General features: G+C 41.7%; 3 protein-coding genes across 3 annotated transcripts; all 3 read right to left on the reverse strand.

Moving 5' to 3' along the window:
• Positions 1 to 218: 218 nt before the first annotated feature.
• On the reverse strand, positions 219 to 7,310 carry LOC115784905 (perforin-1-like). The gene is made up of 6 exons (XM_030736309.1): positions 7,217 to 7,310; positions 2,235 to 2,786; positions 2,004 to 2,142; positions 1,696 to 1,907; positions 490 to 1,376; positions 219 to 395 (listed from the first exon to the last, which is right to left on the reverse strand). The coding sequence occupies exons 2-5, from the start codon at positions 2,765 to 2,767 to the stop codon at positions 497 to 499; spliced, it is 1,764 nt and encodes a 587-aa protein (XP_030592169.1). The 5' UTR covers positions 2,768 to 2,786; positions 7,217 to 7,310; the 3' UTR covers positions 219 to 395; positions 490 to 496.
• Positions 7,311 to 8,404: 1,094 nt separating this feature from the next.
• On the reverse strand, positions 8,405 to 10,676 carry LOC115784983 (perforin-1-like). Its single transcript, XM_030736398.1, has 4 exons — positions 10,111 to 10,676; positions 9,877 to 10,015; positions 9,556 to 9,767; positions 8,405 to 9,287 (listed from the first exon to the last, which is right to left on the reverse strand). Exons 1-4 carry the CDS (start codon positions 10,641 to 10,643, stop codon positions 8,405 to 8,407), a joined length of 1,767 nt encoding a protein of 588 aa, XP_030592258.1. The 5' UTR covers positions 10,644 to 10,676.
• A 5,321-nt stretch (positions 10,677 to 15,997) lies between these two features.
• LOC115784797 (perforin-1-like) lies at positions 15,998 to 18,840 on the reverse strand. The gene is made up of 5 exons (XM_030736147.1): positions 18,821 to 18,840; positions 17,938 to 18,520; positions 17,704 to 17,842; positions 17,383 to 17,594; positions 15,998 to 17,114 (listed from the first exon to the last, which is right to left on the reverse strand). Exons 2-5 carry the CDS (start codon positions 18,468 to 18,470, stop codon positions 16,232 to 16,234), a joined length of 1,767 nt encoding a protein of 588 aa, XP_030592007.1. The 5' UTR covers positions 18,471 to 18,520; positions 18,821 to 18,840; the 3' UTR covers positions 15,998 to 16,231.
• Between the last annotated feature and the right edge of the window lie 7,374 nt (positions 18,841 to 26,214).

The raw sequence follows: 26,214 nt of genomic DNA on the forward strand, positions 1-26,214 counted from the left end.
CAGATCAAATTGTATATAATCAGGTGTAATAAGTTTAGAATGACTGAGCCGCATTAGCAGAAACTGTTGCAAACATGGCTACATGCTTTATTTATATATAACTGGCTCTAGAAGAAGAAACACATACATGATCAAACAACAAACGTTTCTTGCCTATCCATGCATTTATTCATATTTATCAAATATATTATATTTTATATATTATAAATATCAATCCAGCATAAAAAATTGCAGAAATTGCACAATTGATTTACTATACAGAGATATGATTGAGAGACAGGATATAGTTTTGAAATTTTGCAAGATAATATAAAAGAATGACTCCATTGCATCTATTCAAAGCCGATCCTCTTCTGTTAAGGTTTTCATGCAAACCTTTCCATCGCTTCTTCCTCCTGAAAAACAAACAAATACAAAAACAAATGAATGACTTAACCCTCCTGACCAGGTAAAAATATTCTTTCCATTTAAGCCTCAGCAAAGACATACATGCTTGTTATTTCTTCTCATACTTGAAACGCCCAGCAGTAACACTGTGGTTTTTCCATGAGCTCGATTCATCCACAAACACACCCATCTTTGACAGGATGGCCTTTGGAATGGGATGGGCATGACGGGACACATACAGCTTCTTCAGACTTGAATTCATGGGAGTGGGTTTATAGTCCATGCACGACTTTCCACTCAGACTCGGAGCACATTTCACCTCGCTTTTGTAGAACAGCCGTCCATGCTGCAGAGGACAGATATCCTCTTTGACTCCGGCAGTCAACACAGGCTCGCATGCTCCCAGCAGGTCATCATCCCACTTGCTGTCTTCATCCCAAACTTCAAATCTCACTTTGTCATTTGATGACAGATCCTGCGTGCCCAGATCGATGGTCATGGCCCAGTGTGGGTTGTTGTCGTTATTAATGACAGGAGTACGTTGAAAGTTCTTTCCGCCAAAGGACACCTTCACGTATCCATCTGTAGCTGTGGTGTGGTCCCCCCACAGATCACTGGCCCGCTGTACAGTTATGATGACCCGTGCCATGCCCTTACGGGTTGGGCAGCAGTCGTGGTTCACAGCAGGGTCATTGTGGCACTGGCAGACGCAGGAATCTCTTGGGTCACTCTTAATGCCCACCTTACAGTTGTCACTGCAGTTTCTCCACAGGCCTTTCTCCAGGATGTAATGGCTAATGGCAGAGCGCAGGTTTTTTCGGACTTTGGCTGTGGTAGGTAATAACTCATGAAGGGAATTCAAGGAATATGATACGATGTCTGGATTTTTTGGTAGTGTATCGAGCCATTCCTTGTAGGCTGCTGGATTTTTGTCCGCCGAAAAGAGAAGATCTGGCTCTGTGGTGTGCCCACCTTTTATGTCTGTGAACCTGTAAAAGAGAGCAATATTTGAAACAGATGTGCCAAATCAGTTTCACTGGGGCTGTAAATTTTAGCGTGAGTAGACGTTACAAAATACATGAGTCAGCCATAACATTAAATCAACTGACAGCTCAGGCATTCATGTGGTCCAAAGTAGCCTTAACAAGCAGGACAATGCAACATCACGTAACCTCAGGAACGGCTCAAGAGCTCAACAAAGCACTAGGGGAGCACTTTTTGCTATCCCAATCTAGTTCATCATGGGGGAGAGAATATTAGGTAGTTTTAATGTTGTGGCTAATCAACATATAATAAAATCTTCCGTACCTGTCAGTGAAGAGGCTGGAGAAAGAGTTCTTATTTTCCAACTTTTGTGAATCTTTCTTGCAGTGTTTCATTTCGGTTTTTATTGTGGCTTTAATACTCGCTGATGCCTCTGCTTCCAGACACATCTCCACTTCCTCCATGCTGAGTCCCTGCAGGCTGGCCTGACAATCCTTGATGCTGGTCACAGAGTTAATACTTCCGCCAAGTTTTACCTAGGATGATACATTTAGCCCATTTTTTTTTTTTAATTACTTATAATAGTGCCAATTTTTGTTGATTAAATACCATCATTAAATATTTTCCTTTACCTTTGTGATGTAATGGGTGCCAAAGTCCTCAATCAGTTTGTAAAATCGTTGCTTGTATTCTTGGGTGTACAATTTGGGAAGCTGTTTCACTGCATTGCGAAATTCTTTGTGCAGCTTTGGAGTATTTGACACTCGGTAGCTGCAAGAAAAAATACAAGTAGTATAGTGTCGGAGTATAAAACAAGTGTGTAAGACTATCATACTTATTTCACAAAGAGTAGAGTGCCTTACCTGTAGTACTCACACAACACGCTCTGGCTTGTGAAGCTGAATTTGTCACTCTTTGTTTTCTCCATGGAGTACTCCGCCACTTTAGAATTGGTACCAGCCAACATAACAGAGGCGCTTTTGCCTTTTACTTCAACTTCTAGATCAGTCTTCCAGTTGTTTTCCACAGAAGACACACTGGAACTAACCAGAGACTCACTGGATTTGTGAAGCTTAGTGGAAACTCTCGCGCTGCAGGACTGCTTTGCCCTCCAGTCCACCACCAACAGGGGCAGCTTTTGCATTTTGTTCTCAAGATAAGGGTTGCTGCACAGCATGCATGTTTTATCTTTGCGTTTCCACAGATTCATGTCGAGCACAAAGGCTCCCTTACGTTCCATTTTGGTGATGTCGAAGCCTTCCCCGGCCAAATTGGTTCCCGGAGCAAATTCTGCATCTGCACACTCTTTTGGTTTCCCCTCTGTGCACGACTGATGTGTACAGGGAGGGAGGGACAGCATGAGACCAGCACAGATCCAGATGTTCATCAGAAACATTTTGCTGCTGAGGTGGAAGCTAAAAAAAAAAACCCAAAGATTTTTTTGTTGAATTAACATATGCAAGGAAATCAATCAATCCAAGGTCTCACCTTTGAGTCTAAAGATCCTGACACAGAATCTCCTTCGTCGTTCACCAATATAAGTGGATATCCCCAATATTTTAGTCATAATAAACACTTCTTTAGTCAGCTATAATAATATCTGTTATCTTGCATCCAGCCTGTCTCTCAGGTCTTTTTTAAGTATGTAGTAAAGTTGTATATTTATAGCTTATGACATTTGTAGACTACAACAGCATTTTAAATAACTTCCAGTCTGGTTTGTGCCCCTAAATAAAGCATATTGATGGCTCTAGATGAGATAGTCATAATTTAATCTTGATAGATGTATCCTGTGCTTTACCGGCCTGCAAAACCCTGTGGTTTAAAATCTTATCATCAAAGTAGATGGGTTTCTGTTCTGACTGATAACTTTTTGTCTGCCTTTGAAGCCTTTTGTGGTGTACCTCAAAGTTTCATTTAAGGAACAATTTTCTTTATTTCAATAAAATGTTAACTTGAGTTTTCGATGTTACCAAAAATCAAAAACACAGCTGTCCTTGTGGTAATATAAATGTACCAATTGTATTTCCTACTTCGTGACACAGACTTTCTAAAACTACACTCAAGTTAACATTTTGATTTTAAAGAGAAACTGGGCAGGACGATCTGACTGTCAAATCACTAAATACTTTCTTTGACTAAAAGTGAATAAAATAACCCTCGTCATATTATTCAGCCTCTCAGCGTTTATGAGTAGTTTAACCAGCACTGTTGCCATTCTGAAACATTTCTCCACAAATGACAAGGCGTCACTCTACAATTAGCTGGATCTTTTTTCAAAATAACTCTTTTTACAAGTATTACTCTGTGTCATGACTGAGGTTTGTTAAGAAGCAAATCTGATTTTATTATTTTGACTATTTTGCACTGACTGGCACAGGCGTGTTCCACCTAATACTCGTGCATATGCAGTACTGTCTACAAATCTTGAGCCACCACTCATTCCTTTATATTTTGTTTCCAAGGAGCAAAATACACTGCCTGGCCAAAAAAAAAGTCGCCACCTGGATTATGATCTGGGGTTGTTGCAGTTGGTCAGGTCCAGGTTCAGCAACATCATGCTGACCTCAAAGAATGAGGACAGCTGTCTACCTGAATATACTGAATGACCAGGTTATTCTATCAATGAATTTTTTCTTCCCTGATGGCACAGGCATATTCCAAAATGACAATGCCAGGATTCATTGGGCTCGAATTGTGAAAGAGTGAGACATCATTTTCACACATGGATTGGCCACCACAGAGTCCAGACCTCAACCCCATTGATAATCTTTGGGATGTGTTGGAGAAGGCTTTGCGCAGTGGTCAGACTCTCCCATCATCACTGCAAGATCTTGGTGAAAAATTAATGCAACACTGGATGGAAATAAATCTTGTGACATTACAGAAGCTTATCGAAACAATGCCACAGCAAATGCGTGCCGTAATCAAAGGCAGTCCAACAAAATATTAGCGTGTGACCTTTTTTTGGTGGCGACTTCTTTTTTGGCCAGGCAGTGTAGTTCTCTAGGCTTCCTGAACGTCTTTCAAAATTTTTCTTTGGACACTGGCTGCTTTTTTCATTCACTTTTAGTCCAGTCCTTGAGATTTATGTCTTATTGGAGTGTTTCTTGGTCTTTTTCTTTATATTTATATTCCTTAGTTTTGGACTCTTATCTACTTCTGTTCATGGGTTCGGTTTATAATATATTTCCCGAGTCCCTGTGTAAAGTTTTTGTCTGTTAGCGATTCTGTGATTACTTACTCTCTGTTTTATTTTATTAGCCTTTTGTTTTGAATGTGCTCTTTAGTTTTGTTGCCCTTGTCTTGTTTTCCCCAGTGAGTTCAGTTGTGCTCCTTGGTGTCCCAGCCTCAGCTGTATTTGTCCTCTGTCTTTTCCAAGTTCCCCAACCATGTCCTTCTGTTCTCCCCTGTGTCAAGTTAACCTTCGTTTCCCAGTCAATTGTGTCTTCCTGTTTAACTGTGAAACTTTTGCTTTTATGGCTTGTGTTACATTCACATCCCCCTGCCTCATTGTCTATAGTTTAGTCTAAAGTATTTTTCCATCAATGAGGTGATTCTCAAAACTCTCAGGTGAAAAGTTATCATGTCTCGGCATGGTGTGCAGTGTGTCATTAAAAAATGTGAGGAAACTGGACAAGCAAAGGACAAAAAAAAAAAGAAAATAAACTATCTACAGCTGATGAACAGTATCTGAAAGTCATGTCAAGCAAAGACCTGAGATAGGCATCTGGCCCTTCACCTGAACAATCTACTGTCTGCCAAAGGTGCAAGACTTTTGCACAGCGCAGTAGTCAAAATGCGCAGGTGATCAAACATTTCCCATTGCAGCTCTCCCACACTGTGCCGTACTCCTCCTGTTTGGTCTTTTTTGATGTATTGCAGTTTTAAAAACCATCCATCCATCCATCCATTTTCTTCCGCTTATCCGGGGCCGGGTCGCGGGGGCAGAAGCCTAAGCAGAGAAGCCCAAGCTTCCCTCTCCCCAGCCACCTCCTCCAGCTCATCCGGAGGGACCCCAAGGCGTTCCCAGGCCAGCCGAGATACATAATCTCTCCAGCGTGTCCTGGGTCTACCACGGGGCCTCTTCCCGGTGGGACATGCCCGGAACACCTCACCCAGGAGGCGGCCAGGAGGCATCCTAATCAGATGCCCGAGCCACCTCAACTGGCTCCTTTCGATGTGGAGGAGCAGCGGCTCTACTCTGAGCCCCTCCCGGATGGCCGCACTCCTCACCTTATCTCTAAGGGAGAGGCCAGCCACCCTTCGAAGGAAACTCATTTCTGCCGCTTGTATTCGCGATCTTATTCTTTCGGTCACTACCCAAAGCTCGTGACCATAGGTGAGGGTAGGAACGTAGATCGACCGGTAAATCGAGAGCTTCGCTTTTACGCTAAGCTCCCTCTTCACCACGACGGACCGGTGCAGCGTCCGCATCACTGCAGAAGCAGCCCCGATCCGCCTGTCGATCTCCCGTTCCCTTCGCCCATCACTCGTGAACAAGACCCCGAGATACTTAAACTCCTCCACTTGAGGCAAGAACTCGTTCCTGAGCCGGAGATGGCACTCCACCCTTTTCCGGCTGAGGACCATGGCCTCAGACTTAGAGGTGCTGATTCTCATGCCAGCCGCTTCACACTCGGCTGCGAACCGTTCCACTGCGAGCTGGAGGCCCCCCCCTGATGAAGCCAACAGAACCGCATCATCTGCAAAAAGCAGAGATGAGACTCTGAGGCCACCAAGGAAGAAGCCTTCCGCCACCTGGCTACGCCTAGAAATTCTGTCCATAAAAATTATGAACAGAATCGGTGACAAAGGGCAGCCCTGACGGAGTCCAACACCCACAGGAAACAAATCCGACTTATTACCGGCTATACGGACCAAGCTCTCACTGTGGTTGTACAAGGACTGAATGGCCCGCAACAATGGGCCAGACACCCCATACTCCCGCAGAACCTCCCAAAGGACACCCCGAGGAACACGGTCGAATGCCTTCTCCAAGTCCACAAAGCACATGTAGACTGGTTGGGCAAACTCCCACGCACACTCGAATATCCTTGAGAGGATAAAGAGCTGGTCCAGCGTTCCACGACCAGGACGAAAACCGCATTGTTCCTCCTGAATCCGAGGTTCGACTAACGGACGCACCCTCCTTTCCAGCACCCTGGCATAGACCTTACCGGGGAGGCTGAGGAGTGTGATCCCCCGAAAGTTGGAGCACACCCTCCGGTCTCCCTTCTTAAAGATGGGGACCACCACCCCGGTCTGCCAATCCAATGGCACTGCCCCAGATCTCCACGCGATGTTGCAGAGGCGTGTCAACCAAGACAGCCCTACAACATCCAGAGCCTTCAGGAACTCAGGGCGAATCTCGTCCACCCCAGGGGCTCTGCCACCAAGGAGTTGTTTAACTACCTCAGTGACCTCACCCCCAGTGATGGTCAAGTCATCCCCCTCATCCCCAGACTCTGCTTCCACTACAGAAGGCGTGTCAGTGGGATTCAGAAGGTCCTCGAAGTATTCCTTCCACCGTCCGACTATAGCCTCAGTTGAAGTCAGCAGCACCCCCCCCCCGCACTATAAACAGTTTTAAAAACCTGAATTGTAATTTTTCTTATTACAAAACCATTTAAGTCTATGTGCCTTCCATGCTCTGTATTTGCACTGGAGTTACAGCACAACAGCTGACTGAACATTTAAACGTACTGCTTTCACAGATGCAATATGACTAAACTCTGCCACACAATTGCCTCTGCTCAACATATGAAAACCCCCCCACATGTGGTTGCATGTATTCAGTGGAGAGAAAGAATATATCGATGGAAGAACATCAGCAAAGACTCACCTTCAGCTTGACGGTTCACGGTGCAACTATGAAACTGACAGCAGTCAGCATGGATATCAGTGCTTACTGTTTTTAAGTCACAAAAGCGGGGTGGGGGTAGGGGTATGAGGTGACAGTGGTCTTTAAGAGAGCAGAGAGGAAAAAAATGGTGGTTTGATAGTTTCAACTGAGATCAGCAAACCCCGGACAAGTGGGAGGAAGCAATGGTCTATTGACAAAGACACACAGATAGTGACAACATGAAAGCCTGACTGGCTTTCCAGTCAGTTAGGAACCAGACACCACAAACCTATCATTTCTCTGAAGTGGTGGGGGGCGTTCCTGAGAACTGGAGACTGTCACAAAGCGTTGATTAGTTTCTTAACTTTGTAAAAGTAATGTGGAATTAAATCACAAACATTTATGGCAGGAGAATGTTTCAGCAGTAAATAGTGACAAAGAAAAAGAAAGTAATCGATAGAAAAACAAGGCGGGGCCTCATAAACATCAGAATAAGACTATTTCTTAAACTTTATTTTTAAATGGTAACGAAAAGTAAATGTAAGTTGCACAAATTCATAGAGAACACACCACAAAAATTACAATGTAACAAGAACATAATGCGTAAGGCATGGACTGGTTAAAATGTACATATATCAGCTCTGGGATTTATATGTATGCATAAAAGAAATGCAAATATAAAAACAACTATATGAAAAAGGAAACCTATGAAATACAAGAACTCTACATGAAAAATATCTAAATAAAAAGCCTTATTGTTCCCTCGCTATCAAGAAACGGGAGTCACACATTATATAAACAGTCAACAAAGTGACTGTGAAAATGAGCAAATCAGGTTACTGTGTGTTAGAAGTGCGTCTGTGTAAGCTATAAAAATGAACAAAGCTTGTTAAAATAATACAGATGTAGGATTGTGAGCAAAAGCAAAACTGAATGAAACTTGGATTTCAACAACTGCATGAGTTTCACTATGATCACCTGGATTACATTTATGTATTCTTTTTTAGATTTTTAAAATGGGATAGGGGTCGTTTATGATGAATTTTGCTTAAACTAAAGCTTCAATAGAGACCACACTAGGAAGTGAGAATCTCATATTTGACCCTGAACTGGATAAGTGGAACAGAATGGATGGATGGAAAATCTGCTGATACCTTTAAGCTTTAGTGAAGCCAATTTTTCATCACATTACACCAATATTACATCATACTTGAGACTCCCGGCAGTAACACTCTGGTTTTTCCATGAGCTTGATTTGTCCACAAACACCCCCATCTCTGACAGAATGGCCTTTGGAATAGGATGGGCATGACGGGACACATACAGCTTCTTCAGACTTGGATTCATAGGTGAAGGTTTATAGTCCATGCACGACTTTCCGCTCAAACTTGGAGCACACTGCACTTCCCATTTGTAGAACAGCTGGCCATGGTTCAGATTACAGAGATCCTGTTTGACTCCAGCAGTCAAAACAGGCTCGCATGCTCCCAACAGGTCGTCATCCCACTTGTTGTCCTCATCCCAAACTTCAAATCTCAGTTTACTCGATGACACATCCTGTGGACCCAGGTCGACGACCATGGCCCAGTGTGGATTGTTGTTGTTATAAATGACAGGAGAACGCCGGACTTGCAGTTTGTTAAAAAACACCTTCACATAGCCATCTGTGGAAGTGAAGTAGTCTCCCCAGAGTCCAGTGGCCCGCTGTACTGTTATGGTGACCCGAGCCATGCCCTTATGAGCGGGGCAGCAATCTTGGGTCACAGCAGGGTCATTGTGGCACTGGCAGACACAGGGATCCCTCGAGTCGGTCCTAATGCCAGCCTTACAGCGATCGCTGCAGTTTCTCCACAGGCCTTTCTCCAGGATGTAATGGCTAATGGCAGAGCGCAGGTTCTTCCAAGCTGAGGTATTTACAGGCAGTACTTCATGCAGAGAGTCCAGGGAATATGACACAATGTCTGGATTCTGTGGTATTGTGTTCAGCCATTCCTTGTAGGCTGCTGGATTTTTGTTAGCGGAGAAGAGAAGATCTGGCTCCGTGGTATGGCCACCCCTTATTTCAGTGAACCTGTGGAGGACAGAGTTGCTTCAACACCGGAGACAGAAGTAGATCAAAACAACGCCAGAGATGTTTGTCTTCAAATGCAGGGAGATAAATAAAACTGGTAACACTTTTATTATACTGTTATTGCCTTGCATGAATTTGAACATCTTATTTCATTGATTTGAGCAAAAAGTGGGTTTTACACATGGAAGAGCAAGTCTCGCATCTCTGGTATAAGGAGTGCTAATTAATGAGAAATTTGTGAGACACATTTGAGAAAACTCTTACATACCTGTCATTGAAAAGGCTGGAGAAGGCTGACTTACTGTCTGTCTGCTGTATGTCCTTTTTGCAGTGCTTTGCTTGAGTACTTATTGTGGCTTTAATACTTGCAGATGCCTCAACTTCCAGGCACATCTGCACCTCTTCAGCGCTGAGCCCTTGAAGGCTGGCCTCACACTGTCTGATGCTGGTGACAGACTCAATACTTCCCCCCAGTTTCACCTGGAATGATAAATTCAAACACAATGTGCAGATGTTACTTTGAATAATTTCACAAATGACTGATGAAATTGCACTTTGCTTTAGGAGCAATCTTATTACTCTGGTTCACCTTGGTGATGTAATGGGTCCCGAAGTCATCAATGAGTTTGTAAAACTGTTGTTTGGTTTCTGGTCTGTAGGTTTTGGGAAGTTTTTTCACTGCTGTGTAAAATTCTCTGTGTAACTTTGGCTTCCTGGACACTCTGTAGCTGTTTTCAGTGCAAAAATTAAACATCAGAATTGCATTTCACCATCTGTATCTTGATAAGAAGGGAAGAGTGCAGCAGAGTACTCATCTTCTTACCTGTAATACTCACAGGACATGCTGTGGCTTGCAAAGCTGAATTTATCATTCTTTGTTTTTTCCATGGAGTAACTAGACAGCTTTGAATTGGTGCCAGCCAGCATCAGTGAGGCACCTTTACTTCCCACCTTAAGATCTAGATTCATCTTCCAGTTGTTTTCCACAGAGGAGACACTTGAATCAACAAGAGAATCACTGGATTTGTGAAGTTTAGTGGAAACTCTCGCGCTGCAGGACTGCTTAGCCCTCCAGTCCACCACCGACATGGGCAGCTTTTGCTTTCTGTTCTCCATGAAGGGGTTGCTGCACAGAATGCATGTTTTATCTTTGCGTTTCCACAGATTCATGTTGAGCACAAAGGCCCCCTTACGCTCCATTTTGGTGATGTCGAAGCCTTCCCCAGCCAAACTGGCTCCTGGAGCAAATTCTGCATCCGCACACTGTTTCGGTGTCCCCTCTGTACACGACTGATCCGTAGAGTGAGGGAGGGACAGCACGAGGCCAGCACAGATCCACATTTTAACCAGAAACATGTTGCTGCTGGGCTGAGTATATTTATTTAATGCACCTGAGGCACTGACAGCTGAAAAGGAAACATTTTCAAGTGAGTAAACAATGAAGTGAATCAGTTCATTAGTACACAAGAAGTTCTGAAAGACCACATATCACTTGTGATTAAACCTGATCACAGATTTGATTTAAGAATGACCCAACAAATGACTTGACCCAACAAACTGGCTTCACCCTCTACTCACCTTCTTATGTGTGTTCTTGCTGCACGACTGCATCAAACTGAGCATCCGTGTCACACTTTTATCGTTAAAGAATAAGACCAAAGGTTGAATTTAAATGATTGGGTTGTTTTGCAAGAAAACCAGCTGATGAGTGGTTTAACAGTTTGATTGCCACAAAATGAACCTGCAGTTTCTCACATGTGGCTGTGAACACTGGTCAGAGCTGAGAGGAAGAGAATGCATTTCTTGTAAGTGTTTCAATGTGAACAAAATATTCATTTATCAAACTAAGATCAGCTTGATATTAAATGAGAATAAATTGCACATGAGGTAACAAAATAAATAAAATCAGGATAAAGGTGAAGTTTTGGGCAGACATTCAGACAGAAGTGGAACCAATTCAAACATAATGGAAATATTTTTAAAAAAAAATCATGTTCTTCTTTTGTTATTTCCTTTTCTTCAGGAATGAGTCAGTCTGAAACCTGGACCACACACAACAGGACCACATGAGCACCTCTGTGAAATACACCCCCCCTACACCCCCCTCTGTGCAACCCACAGAGGGGTGTGTGTGTGTGTGGGGGGGGGGGGGGGGGGGGGGGTGTATTTCACAGAGATGCTAATGTGCTGTAGAAAGCTACGCCTTTATTAGGTGCTTGCAGTAGCAGACTTGTTGACCTGTGAAACCACTGCTACATGTTTTTTTTCTTTTTAAGGTGTGAGTATACTTTTAGGCCCCTTTTACACGACATGGTTCAAAATGAAAACGGCACAGTTTTGATGCATTTCAGCCATCATTTTCACTCCGTTTAGACCAGAACGGAGTGAAAACGATGCATTTTGGAAACGGGCTCCGGAACGGAGCATTTCTGAAACACTCTGGCCTCCGTCTCCGTGTAAATGGACGAAAACAATGCTTTTTGGAAACGGGGGCACTTGCACGTGCACACTATAGTTGTGGCTCCTACAGCCACACTGCCAACTTGTGGCCTAGCAATAGGAGCTGCAGCGTTTATAGTGTTTTGCGTTTCCGTGTAAATGTAGATTGTTTCTGAAACGTTTCCTTGTAAACTCGTCACTTTTTGGAAATGGCAAAGGCAAAACCACACTGTTTCCATTGCAAATGTTGTTGTCTATACCGGATCCTCATGGGGCAAAAGGCAGGGTACACCTTGGGTAGGTTTTCTGTAGCAGGACTAACAGAAAGACAGAAAAACATTCACACCTACAGCCAATCGATGGATTTGCACCCAGAACCTTCTTGCAGTACTGCTAGACACCACACCACCGTGCCTCACATTTACTTTTACTGCTAAAGGAAAAATACTTTCAAACTCTAGTTCAGGAACGTTTGAGTAAGGATATGGCTTTAATCTGTACTTTCACATCAATGAGAAGAGGCTGCTGGCACTTTAACCCTCTGAACTCTAAGTTTTCATGGCTGACAACCCCACACCTAATGCTGACCCTTACTCTAACCCAAGGCAATTTGAACATGTAATTTATGTTTTTATTACATTTTCTTCCAAGTTTTGGCAGCCAGGAAACAAAGAAAGTAATTATTATTACTGACACATATGAACAACTATTTACATTTTTTTTCACAAAGTTTGTTCTGGGCTTCTCCAAAATACAGAATTAAGGTTATAACATATCATGATTTAGAGCTCTGAGGGTTAGAGAAACCTCAGAATCAGACACAAAAAGGTCAGGAACCTTTTGGTCCAATGAGAAGTTATTCAGGTTTCTTATTGCTTCAGTCTAACCCTGGAATATATTATTCTGCTCTACTCAAGACCCCTGGAAGCATGGCTGAATAAAAAAAATGAGTAAAAAAAACCCCCAAAATATTCGTAAATGGTTGTCAATAGGTTTTGTTTAGATCTCACATGAAAAATTAAAAAAGGAACAAAAAGACATTTTCCACATTGGTGACCAGTGATCGGCGGGATTTAGCTGAAGTCAAATGACATTCCAAGCCACTGGAGCAAAGAAGACACAAAATAAATCGAAATAAAAAAAATTAAATTTCTGCAACCCTGCAGCAGCTCCAGGTAGGGGTCAGCAATCCAACCAGGCTCTAGAGCACATGCTGGAAACAAATCTTCATACAGACGTTCCATTTTACTACTTTATTATTATTTAATATTTTATCATTACTGTTTAAAAGTTGCACATTTCATATTTTTTATTTATTGATCTAACATATATCTTTTCAAAATGGCCTTTGACTTTTACCTCCCTAAAGCCTGACAGGTGTTCCTCTTCTGATGCTCTTCTGCTGATAAACCTAATCCTGGAGCAGGATGTGTGAGCAGCCTTCATTTGTGGCCTTTTTTCCTTGTAGCTGGATTTTTACAAGACTTTCTCCCTTCAAAACAGCCCGTGAGGACTCTTGCATCAAGGACTGTTCATCTGACCTCTCTGATGCATTAAAGTAGTTTTTTTCAGTAGGAATCACAGGAACTGATTTTGCCATTATTCAAATATATATTTCCCCTAATTTACTGGGCATATTCCACACTCAGCCATAGCTCTAAAAAACAGTCAAGCTTTTGAATGCAGGACCAGAAATGAAAAGATTTCACTTTCAAACTAAAATCAAAGGTTTGTGGTTCCCCAGACCTACAATAACCTTGATTTGGGTCACTGGGTTAAAAGCAAATTTTAATGAGAAAGTTTACTTAAGGATGACTCCTGCAATTTTCTGAGTTATGATTTTAATGCATATGTTATATATTCTCAAAAATCATAACAAAATTCCACAAACAAATGAAAAAAATAAGTAGAGGTTTAATTATTCCTGCATGAGAGTACTAGGTTTATTATCATCATAATCTTGTGTGTTTATTGCATCAAGATCTTTCCAAGCATATCTGAACAATGAATGTACAGTGTTGCATACTGTGAACACCCACAAAAGAGCAAAATGTGTTCAATACACACTCATGAGGAACACCTGTTCAACTACTTGTTAATCCAAATATCTAATCACCCAATCACATGGCAGCAACTCAATGCATTTAGGCATGTAAACACAGCTGAGATGACTTGAAGTTCAAAGTGAGTATTGAGAAGAAAGGTGATTTGTGTGACTTTATGTGTATCCACTGGGATTTTCCTGCAATACCATCTCTGGGGTTTACAGAGGATGATCTGAAAAAAGAGAAAATATCCAGTGAGAAGGGGTTTCTGAGGAAAAATCACCTTGATGATGCCAGAGTTCAGAGGATAATGGCCAGATAAACACTCATTACAATGAAGATGTGCAAAAGATCATCTGTGAGCTAAAAACAGGAAACTGAGGCTACAGTTCACGCAGGGTAACCAAAATTGTACAACAGAAGATTGGAGAAACAGTGCCTGATCTGATGAGTCTCAATTTCTGACATTTGGATGGTAGGGTAGAATTTGACATACACAGCATGAAATCTCCTGCTTTATATCAATGATTGAGGCTGCTGCATGTGGTGTAATGGTGTGTGGGATATTCTCTCAGCACACCTTGGGCCCCTTAGTACCAACTGAGCACTGTTTAAACGCCACAGCCTACCTGAGTATTGATGCCGACCATGTCCATCCCTTAATAACCACAGTCTTCCCATCTTCTGATGGCTGCTTCCAGCAGGATAACGCACCATGTCCCAAAACTCATATAATCTCAAACTTTTTTTTAACATTATGATGACTTCAGTGTAATCAAAAGTCACCAGACCTCAATCCAAAAGAGCATCTTTGCAATGTGATGGAAGGGGAAATGTGCATCATGGATGTGATGCTATCATGTCAATATAGACGTGTGTGAACTGTTTTCCACTGCATTTTACATCTACAATAACAGCTTTATTTGTATAGTGCTTTTCATAACATTCAGTTACAAAGTGCTTCACAGGTTGAATGAGAGCAATACATAAGTATACATGTAACGAGCAAACAGACACACAAACAAACAACTATATAATCAAATACACAATACATACACAATTCCATACCTGCAAATAGATGTAAACAATGGCCTGGAATTACACAGAGAAGATTAAGGAAACAAGGGAAATTTGTTTCAGAAAAAAAAAAGTCACAAACTCGGCCGACCTGATAAGCTGATTAAAATTGGGGCTCCATAACAAGAAAAGCACAATCTCCTTTGGTGTTAAAATTAGAATGCAGAACAGTTGGAGACTCTGATATAGGTCTAACAGGCAGGGGCCTGTCCATGTAGCATTTTAAATGTCAATAAAATGATTTTAAAGTGGAATTTTACTGTGAGCCAGTGAAGGCATGCAAAATAGGTGTGATATAGGAAGTTTTTGTTAGCAACCTTACTGATGTGCTCTTCACTAATTGGAGACGGGCTATGGAGAACTGAGATAAGCATGTGAAAATGAATTAAAATAATAAAAGCAGGAGAAAATTACATTGCATGAAAGTCTGAAGTGACTGAATGACAATAAAGGTTTGATTTTTGCATTTTTTTGGTTTGATTTAAGAGGTGAAGCTGACTGAACTTAGATAAGCTGTCAGGGGCAAACACAAGAACCTCAGTTTTACTTTTTCCATCTATCTGTCCACATTACATATATTTCATATGTATGTATCCAATATGTACACCCCATATACATTTCATACATAAGTATGGAGGAGTGTTGACCTAGAGGAGAATAAGAGGGTTTATCACTGACCTTAACCCTCCCTGCAAGTTGTTCCCCAGGTGCTTTCTAGCTGCCCCCTGCACCACATGTTGTGCTGTGTGTGCTACAGTACCTACTGCATGTATGATGGGTGACACGCATATATACTGCATGTATATGTATGTGACAAATAAAGTTGTTCTAAAATCAGCAATTGACTTTGAATATCACCACCATCATTTGTGGTGCTCACCAGGGTGCTCACCACAAGGACTATATATAATATATAATCACAGCCCCGGTGCAAGATTCTACCTAGGCTTAGCTCACCTCACCAGGTGAGGTGAGTCACCTAACTAGCAAGCAAACATGCTACCACTAAAGAACAACATCACTCTGAACCATCAGAACTGCATGTGGCTCATCTTTTCACAGCACGTCCTGCTGCACTGAGCCCAGCACACGTTCACTGAATAAACTGCTGGATGCCACAGTCATGCAGTAGAACCTGAGAAGTGGACAGGTTTGTCCAAGAGGACACTGTGCCATAAAGACCATGAGGTGGCAAGACCCCGTGCGGAGAATGCATACACACCGTTTGGTCCGTGGGCCTTGATTTTTATACGTGGTTTAAACTACTTCTTCTTTAGGCTGCTCCCTTTAGGGGCTGCCACATGTGGTTTAAACTAACATCAAGAATATAATAAAAAATCTGCTGATACCTTTAAGCTTTAGTGAAGCCAATTTTCCATCACATTACACCAATATTACATCATACTTGTGACTCCCGGCAGTAACACTCTGGTTTTTCCATGAGCTTGATTTGTCCACAAACACCCCCATCTCTGACAAGATGGCCTTCGGAATAGGATGGGCATGACGGGACACATATAGCTTCTTCAGACTTGGATTCATAGGTGAAGGTTTATAGTCCATGCACGACTTTCCGCTCAAACTCGGCGCACACTGCACTTCCCATTTGTAGAACAGCCAGCCATGCTGCAGGTTACAGAGATCCTCTTTAACTCCAGCAGTCAAAACTGCCTCACATTCTCCCAACAGGTCGTCATCCCACTTGTTGTCCTCATCCCAAACTTCAAATCTCAGTTTACCCGATGACACATCCTGTGGACCCAGGTCGACGACCATGGCCCAGTGTGGGTTGTTGTTGTTATAAATGACAGGAGAACGCCGGACTTGCAGTTTGTTAAAAAACACCTTCACATAGCCATCTGTACCTGTGGTGTGGTCCCCCCAGAGTCCAGTGGCCCGCTGTACTGTTATGATGACTCGTGCCATGCCCTTACGGGTTGGGCAGCAATCTTGGGTCACAGCAGGGTCATTGTGGCACTGGCAGACACAGGGATCCCTCGAGTCGCTCCCAATGCCAGCCTTACAGCGATCGCTGCAGTTTCTCCACAGGCCTTTCTCCAGGATGTAATGGCTAATGGCAGAGCGCAGGTTTTTTCGAACTTTGGCTGTGGTAGGTAGTAACTCATGAAGGGAATCCAGGGAATATGACACAATGTCTGGATTATTTGGAAGTGTATCCAGCCATTCCTTGTAGGCTGCTGGATTTTTGTTAGCGGAGAAGAGAAGATCTGGCTCCGTGGTATGGCCACCCCTTATTTCAGTGAACCTGTGGAGGACAGAGTTGCTTCAACACCGGAGACAGAAGTAGATCAAAACAACGCCAGAGATGTTTGTCTTCAAATGCAGGGAGATAAATAAAACTGGTAACACTTTTATTATACTGTTATTGCCTTGCATGAATTTGAACATCTTATTTCATTGATTTGAGCAAAAAGTGGGTTTTACACATGGAAGAGCAAGTCTCGCATCTCTGGTATAAGGAGTGCTAATTAATGAGAAATTTGTGAGACACATTTGAGAAAACTCTTACATACCTGTCATTGAAGAGGCTGGAGAAGGCTGACTTACTGTCTGTCTGCTGTATGTCCTTTTTGCAGTGCTTTGTTTGAGTACTTATTGTGGCTTTAATACTTGCAGATGCCTCAACTTCCAGGCACATCTGCACCTCTTCAGCGCTGAGCCCTTGAAGGCTGGCCTCACACTGTCTGATGCTGGTGACAGACTCAATACTTCCCCCCAGTTTCACCTGGAATGATAAATTCAAACACAATGTGCAGATGTTACTTTGGATAATTTCACAAATGACTGATGAAATTGCACTTTGCTTTAGGAGCAATCTTATTACTCTGGTTCACCTTGGTGATGTAATGGGTCCCGAAGTCATCAATGAGTTTGTAAAACTGTTGTTTGGTTTCTGGTCTGTAGGTTTTGGGAAGTTTTTTCACTGCTGTGTAAAATTCTCTGTGTAACTTTGGCTTCCTGGACACTCTGTAGCTGTTTTCAGTGCAAAAATTAAACATCAGAATTGCATTTCACCATCTGTATCTTGATAAGAAGGGAAGAGTGCAGCAGAGTACTCATCTTCTTACCTGTAATACTCACAGGACATGCTGTGGCTTGCAAAGCTGAATTTATCATTCTTTGTTTTTTCCATGGAGTAACTAGACAGCTTTGAATTGGTGCCAGCCAGCATCAGTGAGGCACCTTTACTTCCCGCCTTAAGATCTAGATTCATCTTCCAGTTGTTTTCCACAGAGGAGACACTTGAATCAACAAGAGAATCACTGGATTTGTGAAGTTTAGTGGAAACTCTCGCGCTGCAGGACTGCTTTGCCCTCCAGTCCACCACCGACATGGGCAGCTTTTGCTTTCTGTTCTCCATGAAGGGGTTGCTGCACAGAATGCATGTTTTATCTTTGCGTTTCCACAGATTCATGTTGAGCACAAAGGCCCCCTTACGCTCCATTTTGGTGATGTCGAAGCCTTCCCCAGCCAAATTGGCTCCTGGAGCAAATTCTGCATCTGCACATTGTTTCGGTGTCCCCTCTGTACACGACTGATCCGTAGAGCGAGGGAGGGACAGCACGAGGCCAGCACAGATCCACATTTTAACCAGAAACATGTTGCTGCTGGGCTGAGTATATTTATTTAATGCACCTGAGGCACTGACAGCTGAAAAGGAAACATTTTCAAGTGAGTAAACAATCAATTGAATCAGTTCATTGGCACATATCACCTGTGTTTTAAACTGATCATGGATTTGATTTGTCAAATTCAGATAAACACAGTTTGCTCCTTTTTATTTTAAGAATTTTTGCTGTCATATTTAACACAATATTAGATTCAAATGCCTTCTTCTGGGGGCATTCATTCTTAGTCCACTGAAGGTGAAGTATTTTCAGAGCAGTTAAATAACTTTTCAACCCAACCCAACCAACTGGCTCAAGCAACTCTACAGTTGAAACTACTCACCTTCTTGCGTGTGTTCTTTCTGCACAAATGCATCAGACTGTGTGTGTGAGTGTCAAAATATTGTCTTTAAAGACAAAGAACAACGGATGAACATGGCGTGGTAGCAGAGGTGTGAAAAACAAGTAGGCAGGCGGTTTGATTGACAGAAAGTGAACCTGTTTTTTTTTCTCACGTGTTCGTGGACACTGTTTTAACATATACAAAATCTTTATCAAACTAATATCAGCTTGACATTAACTTGCACATGAATTGTACATGAGGTAACAAAAAGCATAATAAAATCAGGATAAAGGTGAAGTGTTAACCAAACACTCAAACAAAAGTGGAAATGAATTAAAACAATCATTTTCAATTCTTCAGAAATGAGTCATTCTGAAACCTGAACCACATGGTTAGCATGACATGTGAATTGTCCAGACCAGAGGATGACCTTATTTTTCCTGCAGTACAGGTGTACATTTCACAAGTTGCTTGCCGTAGAGTGGGGGGGTGAGAGTGAAGGGGTGGTGTGAATCATGCAGATGTTCTACAGTTCTCTTATGTGAGGCATTCACAGGACGTCACCTGCTGCTTTTGAGCTCAGCCCTCACATTAAAGTGGTGTGATTAGCGTATCTGACTACTTAACAGTGCAAGATTCAAAACACTTTACCAGAAGCCCAGTCTAAAAACATTCATTCACCTAGCTGTCTTCTTCCCTGCTACCTTTTCATAAGCACACCTATTAAACCACTGCTAAATTTCACACGTCTTAGCCAATGGATGTCTTTGTAAGCTGTGAGTATACTTTTATTCCATATGAAAAGCTGGAGCCTATCCAACAACTATTTACATTTTTTTTCACGAAGTTTGTTCTGGGCTTCTCCAAAATACAGAATTAAGATTATAACATATCATGATTTAGAGCTCTGAGGGTTAGAGAAACCTTTGAGTCAGACACAATAAGGTCAGGAACCTTTTGGTCCAATGAGAGGTTATTCAGGTTTCTTATTACTTCAGTCTAACCCTGAAATATATTATTCTGCTCTACTCAAGACCTCCTAGGAGCATGGCTGAATACAAAAATGAGTAAAAAAACAAGATACTCATAAATGGTTGTCAACAGGTTTTTCAGATCTCACATGAAAAATTAAAAGAATGAACAAAAAGACATTTTTCACATTGGTAACCAGTGATCTGCAGAATTTAGCTGAAGTCAGATGACATTCCAAACCACTGAAGCAAAGAAGAAACACAATAAACCTAAATACAAAATTAATTTCTGCAACCCTGCAACAGCTCCAGGCAGGGGTCAGCAATCCAGCCAGGCTCTAGAGCACATGCTGGAAACAAATCTTCATACAGACTTTGCAGCCTTCATTTGTGGCCTTTTCTCTTTGTAGCTGGATTTTTATGAGACTTTCTGCCTTCAACACACCCCTGCGTACTCTTGCATCAAGGACTGTTCATATGACCTCTAAGGTAGTTCTTTTTATACCATGTCAATAGGAATCACAGAAACTGAGTTTGCCATCATTAAAGTCTATATTCCCTATAATTTATTTGCATATTCCACATATTCAGCCAGAGCTCTAAAATACAGTCAATACTTTGAATGTAGGACCAGAAATGAAAAGATTTCACTTTCAAACTAAAATCAGATCTTTAACATAAGCAGTTTTTTTCTTTTTTTTTAAAGCAGTGTTCTTTCTTTGATTTAAAAACAAAGTCGGGACGCTAATATATCTTTAATTCTTAAAAAATCAAAGCCTCCAGAAAATTGTAGCTCTTACAGACCCATCTCATTACTTAATGTAGATTTGAAAATATTGTCCAAAATTCTGGCAACACATTTGGAAAACATTTTACCTCTCTTAATAAAGGCAGACCAAACAGGCTTTATTAAGGGCCACAACTCCTGCAATAATTTCAGATGTCTTTTAAATGTAATTCAGTTGTGTCAGCAGCAGACCGTGGATGGTCTTGTGGTCTCTTTAGACGTAGAAAAGGCGTTTGACCGTGTCGAGTGGCTGTACTTGTTCTATACTCAGTTTGGGTTGGGTCCTAATTTTATCAGATGGATTAAAGTCGTTTACAATTGCCCCTTAGCAGCAGTTATTACAAATGGGTTTAGGTCTAAAAATTTTGAGGTAGGAAGGGGAAACAGGCAGGATTATTCACTCTTGCAATTGAACCACTGGCTGAAGCAATTTGTGGGGACCCCACTGTATTTGGAATTAAAAGGGAAGCTGGGAATGTAGAGTTGTTTACCCAAGGGCATGGCCTCAGATTTCAAGAAGTTTATTTTATACCCAGAGAATGAGCCAAACTGATTAATAATTGTGATGACTCTGCAAACTGAAATAGCTGGTCTGGAAAGAAATAACAAAACATCATCGGCATATAAAGAAATTTTGTGGGCCTCCCGATCAGTGTTAAGTGGTCTCCTGCAGGTTTTAATATCTTGGTATATTTATTACACCTTGCTTCGATCAGATGTTCAGAGCAAACTTTATTCCACTATTTGACAAAATTAAGCTAGATCCTGAATGTTGGAATTACCTTCCCATATCTTGATTAGGTAGAATTTCACTTCTTAAAATGACTATTCTCTCTCGCTTGCTTTATCCAATTAAAATGATTCCTATCCTGTTTACTCAGAGATGGATCCAAAAACTAAAAGGCTGGTTTAGTTCCTTTATTTGGAGCAAAAAAAGGGCCTTCATAAAAACGTCAACACTACAGCTTCCAAGACATATGGGAGGTTTAGACCTTCCAGATCTCAAAAAATATAAACTGTGTTCTCTTCTCTTATATACTCGAGAGTGGATATTTGGAAATCCATCTACAGTGTGGCTGGATATAGAGGCCTCACTATGCAGCTGCCCTCTTAAAAGTCTGCTTTTTCTTAAAACTATGAAAATGATAAATAAATGCTGTAACAATCCAATTACTGTTAATACAGTCAAAGCTTGGAGACCAACTCAACATATTGAGGGGAGATCTGGGAAAACATCCCCCTTTACCCCATTTGTCCATAACCCTGATTTTGTTCCGGGTATGCTGGATGCAGGTTTTGGGGAATGGGTGGCTAAAGGTATTTCCTCTTTTGGTTGTCTCTTCAAAGAGGGGATTCTCATGTTGTTTAATCAAGTTGTAGAAGCCTTTGGGATAGGAAAAAATAATCTCTTCCGCTTTTTTCAGATAAGAGATTTTGTTAAAAAAGAAACAACGTTACTTGAGGACACTGAGATCTCGGGCATTGAAAAGCTGTTTTTTTGGAATTCATTAAGTGTCACTAAGTATGTGTTACAAAACATTAAAATGTCATAAGTCTGACTCATCAATAACTCTGGCTCAGACCTGGGGAGAAGAACTGGATACCGAGATCACAGAAGAAATGTGGAGCAGTATTTGGAACTATTTGTAATCGTTCCTGGGCTTTACAACTTAAATTACTGCATAGAGCGCACTTGGCCCCAAACCGAGTGTCTAAGTTTAAACCAGGTTCTTCTCCACAGTGCCCTAAATGTAAAATACATGAAGGTAGCCTCACACGCCATCTCTGGTCATGTCCTAAGATCCAAGAATATTGGGAATCCATTCTGGTCGAAATTAGGAAAATTTTTAAAATTAACATCAGTCTCGATCCAGTGTCTCTTCTCCTCGGTCTACTGAGTAAATGTATTAAGAACAAAAACAAGAGTAAGTTGCATAACATTTTAACTTATTGTGCTCGGAAGAATATTTTACTGCAATGGATTTCGAATAAGTCGCCTACTGTTTTTGGGTGGAGGAAGCTTATTTTGGAATACATCCCACTTGACTTTTTAACATGCCTTGTCCACTCTAAGACTGACATTTTTGGTTGTATATGGAAACCCTTTCTGGACTATACTGAAGAACATGTGTCTACCATCTTGTCTTGAGCATTTATTACCTCTTAAGGTTCTAACTTAAAAAGTGATGGAAAAATATGTCTTTTTTTTAATTTCCATTATTATTATTATTTTTACTTCTTCATTTTATTTTATTTTTTATTTTTTAATTTTCTTTTCTTTTCTTTTTTTTCTTTTTAATTATAATTTATTTATTTTTCTATAGAATGTACTACTGAGCCTTTGGGTTGTATTTTGTTCTAAAAAATGAAAATTAATAAGTATATTTGGAAAAAAACAACAAAAAAAAAACAATGTCGGATGAAACGCAGAGCATGAAAAATGGTTCCCCAAACCTACAATAACCTCAGAGGTTTAGGTGTCTGTGTAGATTCTCAGTTATCCAGGTCATAGTAGTCTCTGGAGCTTGAAAAAGGCGACTGGACTTCTTTTTGTTTCTTGAAGACGTTTCACCTCTCATCCGAAAGGCTTCTTCAGTTCTCAACCAAATGGTGGAGAGACCCAGGTATTTAAACGCCTGTGGGCGTAGTCCCCTGGAGGTGGTTATGACCCTCTATTGATCATGTGCTTGAACACATGTGCCCAGGTGTGAAGGGGGCGTGGGTCATATTTAATCAGTGGTTTCAGTTGAAACCAACTTAGGACTCCGCTCCATTGTTTCCTGTGGCCTATTGAGGTCACTGGAACAAAGGTGTGAATGGGGGTTGAGACGTCTGGGAAGGGAGCTCAGGACAGCACTGTAAGCGGGGGAAAGTTGGTGACGTAATCCACCTCCTCTGTTCAATGATGGTTGTTCACAGTGGACATAGATGGCTTCTTTCACTCCTCTTTCAAACCATCTGTTTTCCCTGTCCAAAATGTGGACATTGGCATCCTCAAAAGAGTGCCCTTTTTCCTTCAGATGCAGATGTACTGCTGAATCTTGTCCTGTCGAGGTGGCTCTTCTATGTTGTGCCATTCGTTTGTGAAGAGGCTGTTTGGTTTCACCAATGTAGAGGTCCGAGCACTCTTCACTGCACTGAACAGCATACACTACATCGCTGATTAATGTGTGTGCGGAACACACACACATTAAGAAAGCCCTCAAAACATGCGGTTACCCCAACTGGGCCTTCATCAAATCAGCTAAGATGCACAGGAATGAAGGCCAAACACAAACTACAGAGAATGGGAAGGACAAGAGGAACAACATTGTCATCCCATATGTGTCAGGCTTGTCAGAGAAACTCAGAAGAATTTTCTCCAAGCATGACATCTCAGTATACTTCAAACCAAGTCACACCCTAAGACAAAAACTGGTTCATCCCAAGGACAAACCCGCCAAACACAAGATCAGCGATGTAGTGTATGCTGTTCAGTGCAGTGAAGAGTGCTCGGACCTCTACATTGGTGAAACCAAACAGCCTCTTCACAAACGAATGGCACAACATAGAAGAGCCACTTCGACAGGACAAGATTCAGCAGTACATCTGCATCTGAAGGAAAAAGGGCACTCTTTTGAGGATGCCAATGTCCACATTTTGGACAGGGAAAACAGATGGTTTGAAAGAGGAGTGAAAGAAGCCATCTATGTCCACTGTGAACAACCATCATTGAACAGAGGAGGTGGATTACGTCACCAACTTTCCCCCGCTTACAGTGCTGTCCTGAGCTCCCTTCCCAGACGTCTCAACCCCCATTCACACCTTTGTTCCAGTGACCTCAATAGGCCACAGGAAACAATGGAGCGGAGTCCTAAGTTGGTTTCAACTGAAACCACTGATTAAATATGACCCACGCCCCCTTCACACCTGGGCACATGTGTTCAAGCACATGATCAATAGAGGGTCATAACCACCTCCAGGGGACTACGCCCACAGGGGTTTAAATACCTGGGTCTCTCCACCATTTGGTTGAGAACTGAAGAAGCCTTTCGGATGAGAGGTGAAACGTCTTCAAGAAACAAAAAGAAGTCCAGTCGCCTTTTTCAAGCTCCAGAGACTCAGAGGTTTAGGTTCACTGATTTGGGTCACTGGGTTAAAAGCAAATTCTAAGGAGAAAATTAACTTAAGGATGACTCCTGCAATTTTATGAGTTATAACATTAATGCATGTTGTTTTCACATGCTATATGTTCTCAAAAAGCATAACAAAATGCCAAAAACAAATGAAAAAATTAGGTAGAGGTTTAATTATTCTTGCATGAGAGTACATCATCATAATCTTGTGTGTTTATTGCAATGAGATCTTTCCAAGCATATCCGAACAATGAATGTATTTTGATGCATACTGTAAACACCCACAAAGGAGTGAAATGTGTTCAATATACACTCATGAGGAACACCTGTTCAGCTGCTTGTTAATGCAAATATCTAATCAGCCAATCACATGGCTGCAACTCAATGCATTTAGGGCATGTAGACATGGTCCAGATGACCTGCTGAAGTTCAAAGTGAGCATCAGAATGAGAAGAAAGGTGATTTATGTGACTTTGGACATGGTGGTGCTAGATGGGCTCGTCTGACTATTTCAGAAACTGCTGATCTACTGGGGTTTTCCTTCATAACCATCTCTGAAAAAGAAAATATCCAGTGAGCGGCAGTTCTCTGAGAAAGAAATCACCTTGATGATACCAGAGGTCAAAGCATAATGACCAAACTGCTTCAAAATGATAGAAAGGCAACAGCAACTTAAATACCCACTTTTCACAACCAGAAGAAGAGCGTCTCTGAATGCATAACATGGCAACAATTTGCACAGGCTAACCGAAAATCGATCAACAAAAGTGGTGTAAAAACGCATGGCTCCATCCTACCTGTATCATTGTTTCAGGCTGCTGCTGGTGGTGTAATAGTGTGGTGGATATCTTTTTGGCAGCTGAAACACCACAGCCTAAATGAGAATTGTTGCTGATCATGTCCAGGACCACAGCTATATACTTCCTGAGGTGTATGTGAACGCGTTTCATTTTATTGATCATATCATATCAAAAATTGCCGACTAGAGAAATAATTTCCATGCATCCAGTGCTGGAAATACTTGAAGTCACATGCTCTGATCTTGCGTCCTGCCTGGTTCTAGGGATACAGAGGCTTTTGTGGGCAATGGGAAGTGGCGTTTAGAGGCTTTTGACAACACACGGGCCATGAGACGTTGACTGTTGTAAACCTTCACTTTTTCTGCTATCCTTCTCTCATACATCACACCTGACACTTGTCTCCACTTGCTCCATCCTGCCTGCGCTGTCTTCTTCATCCCTCTTGTGCACTCTTCACTGCTTTGGATGGCTGACCCCAGGTATTTAAACTCATCCACCTTCTCTGCCTCTGCTCCCTGTACCTTCACTGTTACACCTGTCTCCCTCTCATTCACACACGTTTTCTGTCTTGCTTCTACTGACTTTCATTCCTTTTCTGTACAAAGCATACCTCCACCTCCGCAGTGCATTTTTCACTCATTGTTTTACTTTGTGGTTTAGTTGTAGAAGTTATGATTAACTTTCCTGGGTTTTATTTTGAAAACACGGACCGGAAGTGTCC

Source organism: Archocentrus centrarchus, chromosome 8 (assembly GCF_007364275.1).
Source record: "Archocentrus centrarchus isolate MPI-CPG fArcCen1 chromosome 8, fArcCen1, whole genome shotgun sequence".
In the NCBI taxonomy this organism is placed as follows: Eukaryota; Metazoa; Chordata; class Actinopteri; order Cichliformes; family Cichlidae; genus Archocentrus; species Archocentrus centrarchus.

What these genes read in the sequence shown, in the direction of transcription:
- LOC115784983 (XM_030736398.1), bottom strand. Translation starts at nt 10,643, where the DNA reads ATGTTTCTGGTTAAAATGTGGATCTGTGCTGGCCTCGTGCTGTCCCTC. An exon ending in ATGTCCTGTGAGTATTACAG is followed by an intron (nt 10,016 to 10,110) that starts GTAAGAAGATGA and finishes CACTGAAAACAG; the next exon opens with CTACAGAGTGTCCAGGAAGC. An exon ending in GGACCCATTACATCACCAAG is followed by an intron (nt 9,768 to 9,876) that starts GTGAACCAGAGT and finishes TTATCATTCCAG; the next exon opens with GTGAAACTGGGGGGAAGTAT.
- LOC115784905 (XM_030736309.1), bottom strand. Translation starts at nt 2,767, where the DNA reads ATGTTTCTGATGAACATCTGGATCTGTGCTGGTCTCATGCTGTCCCTC. An exon ending in GTGTTGTGTGAGTACTACAG is followed by an intron (nt 2,143 to 2,234) that starts GTAAGGCACTCT and finishes TTTTTCTTGCAG; the next exon opens with CTACCGAGTGTCAAATACTC. An exon ending in GCACCCATTACATCACAAAG is followed by an intron (nt 1,908 to 2,003) that starts GTAAAGGAAAAT and finishes GTATCATCCTAG; the next exon opens with GTAAAACTTGGCGGAAGTAT.
- LOC115784797 (XM_030736147.1), bottom strand. Translation starts at nt 18,470, where the DNA reads ATGTTTCTGGTTAAAATGTGGATCTGTGCTGGCCTCGTGCTGTCCCTC. An exon ending in ATGTCCTGTGAGTATTACAG is followed by an intron (nt 17,843 to 17,937) that starts GTAAGAAGATGA and finishes CACTGAAAACAG; the next exon opens with CTACAGAGTGTCCAGGAAGC. An exon ending in GGACCCATTACATCACCAAG is followed by an intron (nt 17,595 to 17,703) that starts GTGAACCAGAGT and finishes TTATCATTCCAG; the next exon opens with GTGAAACTGGGGGGAAGTAT.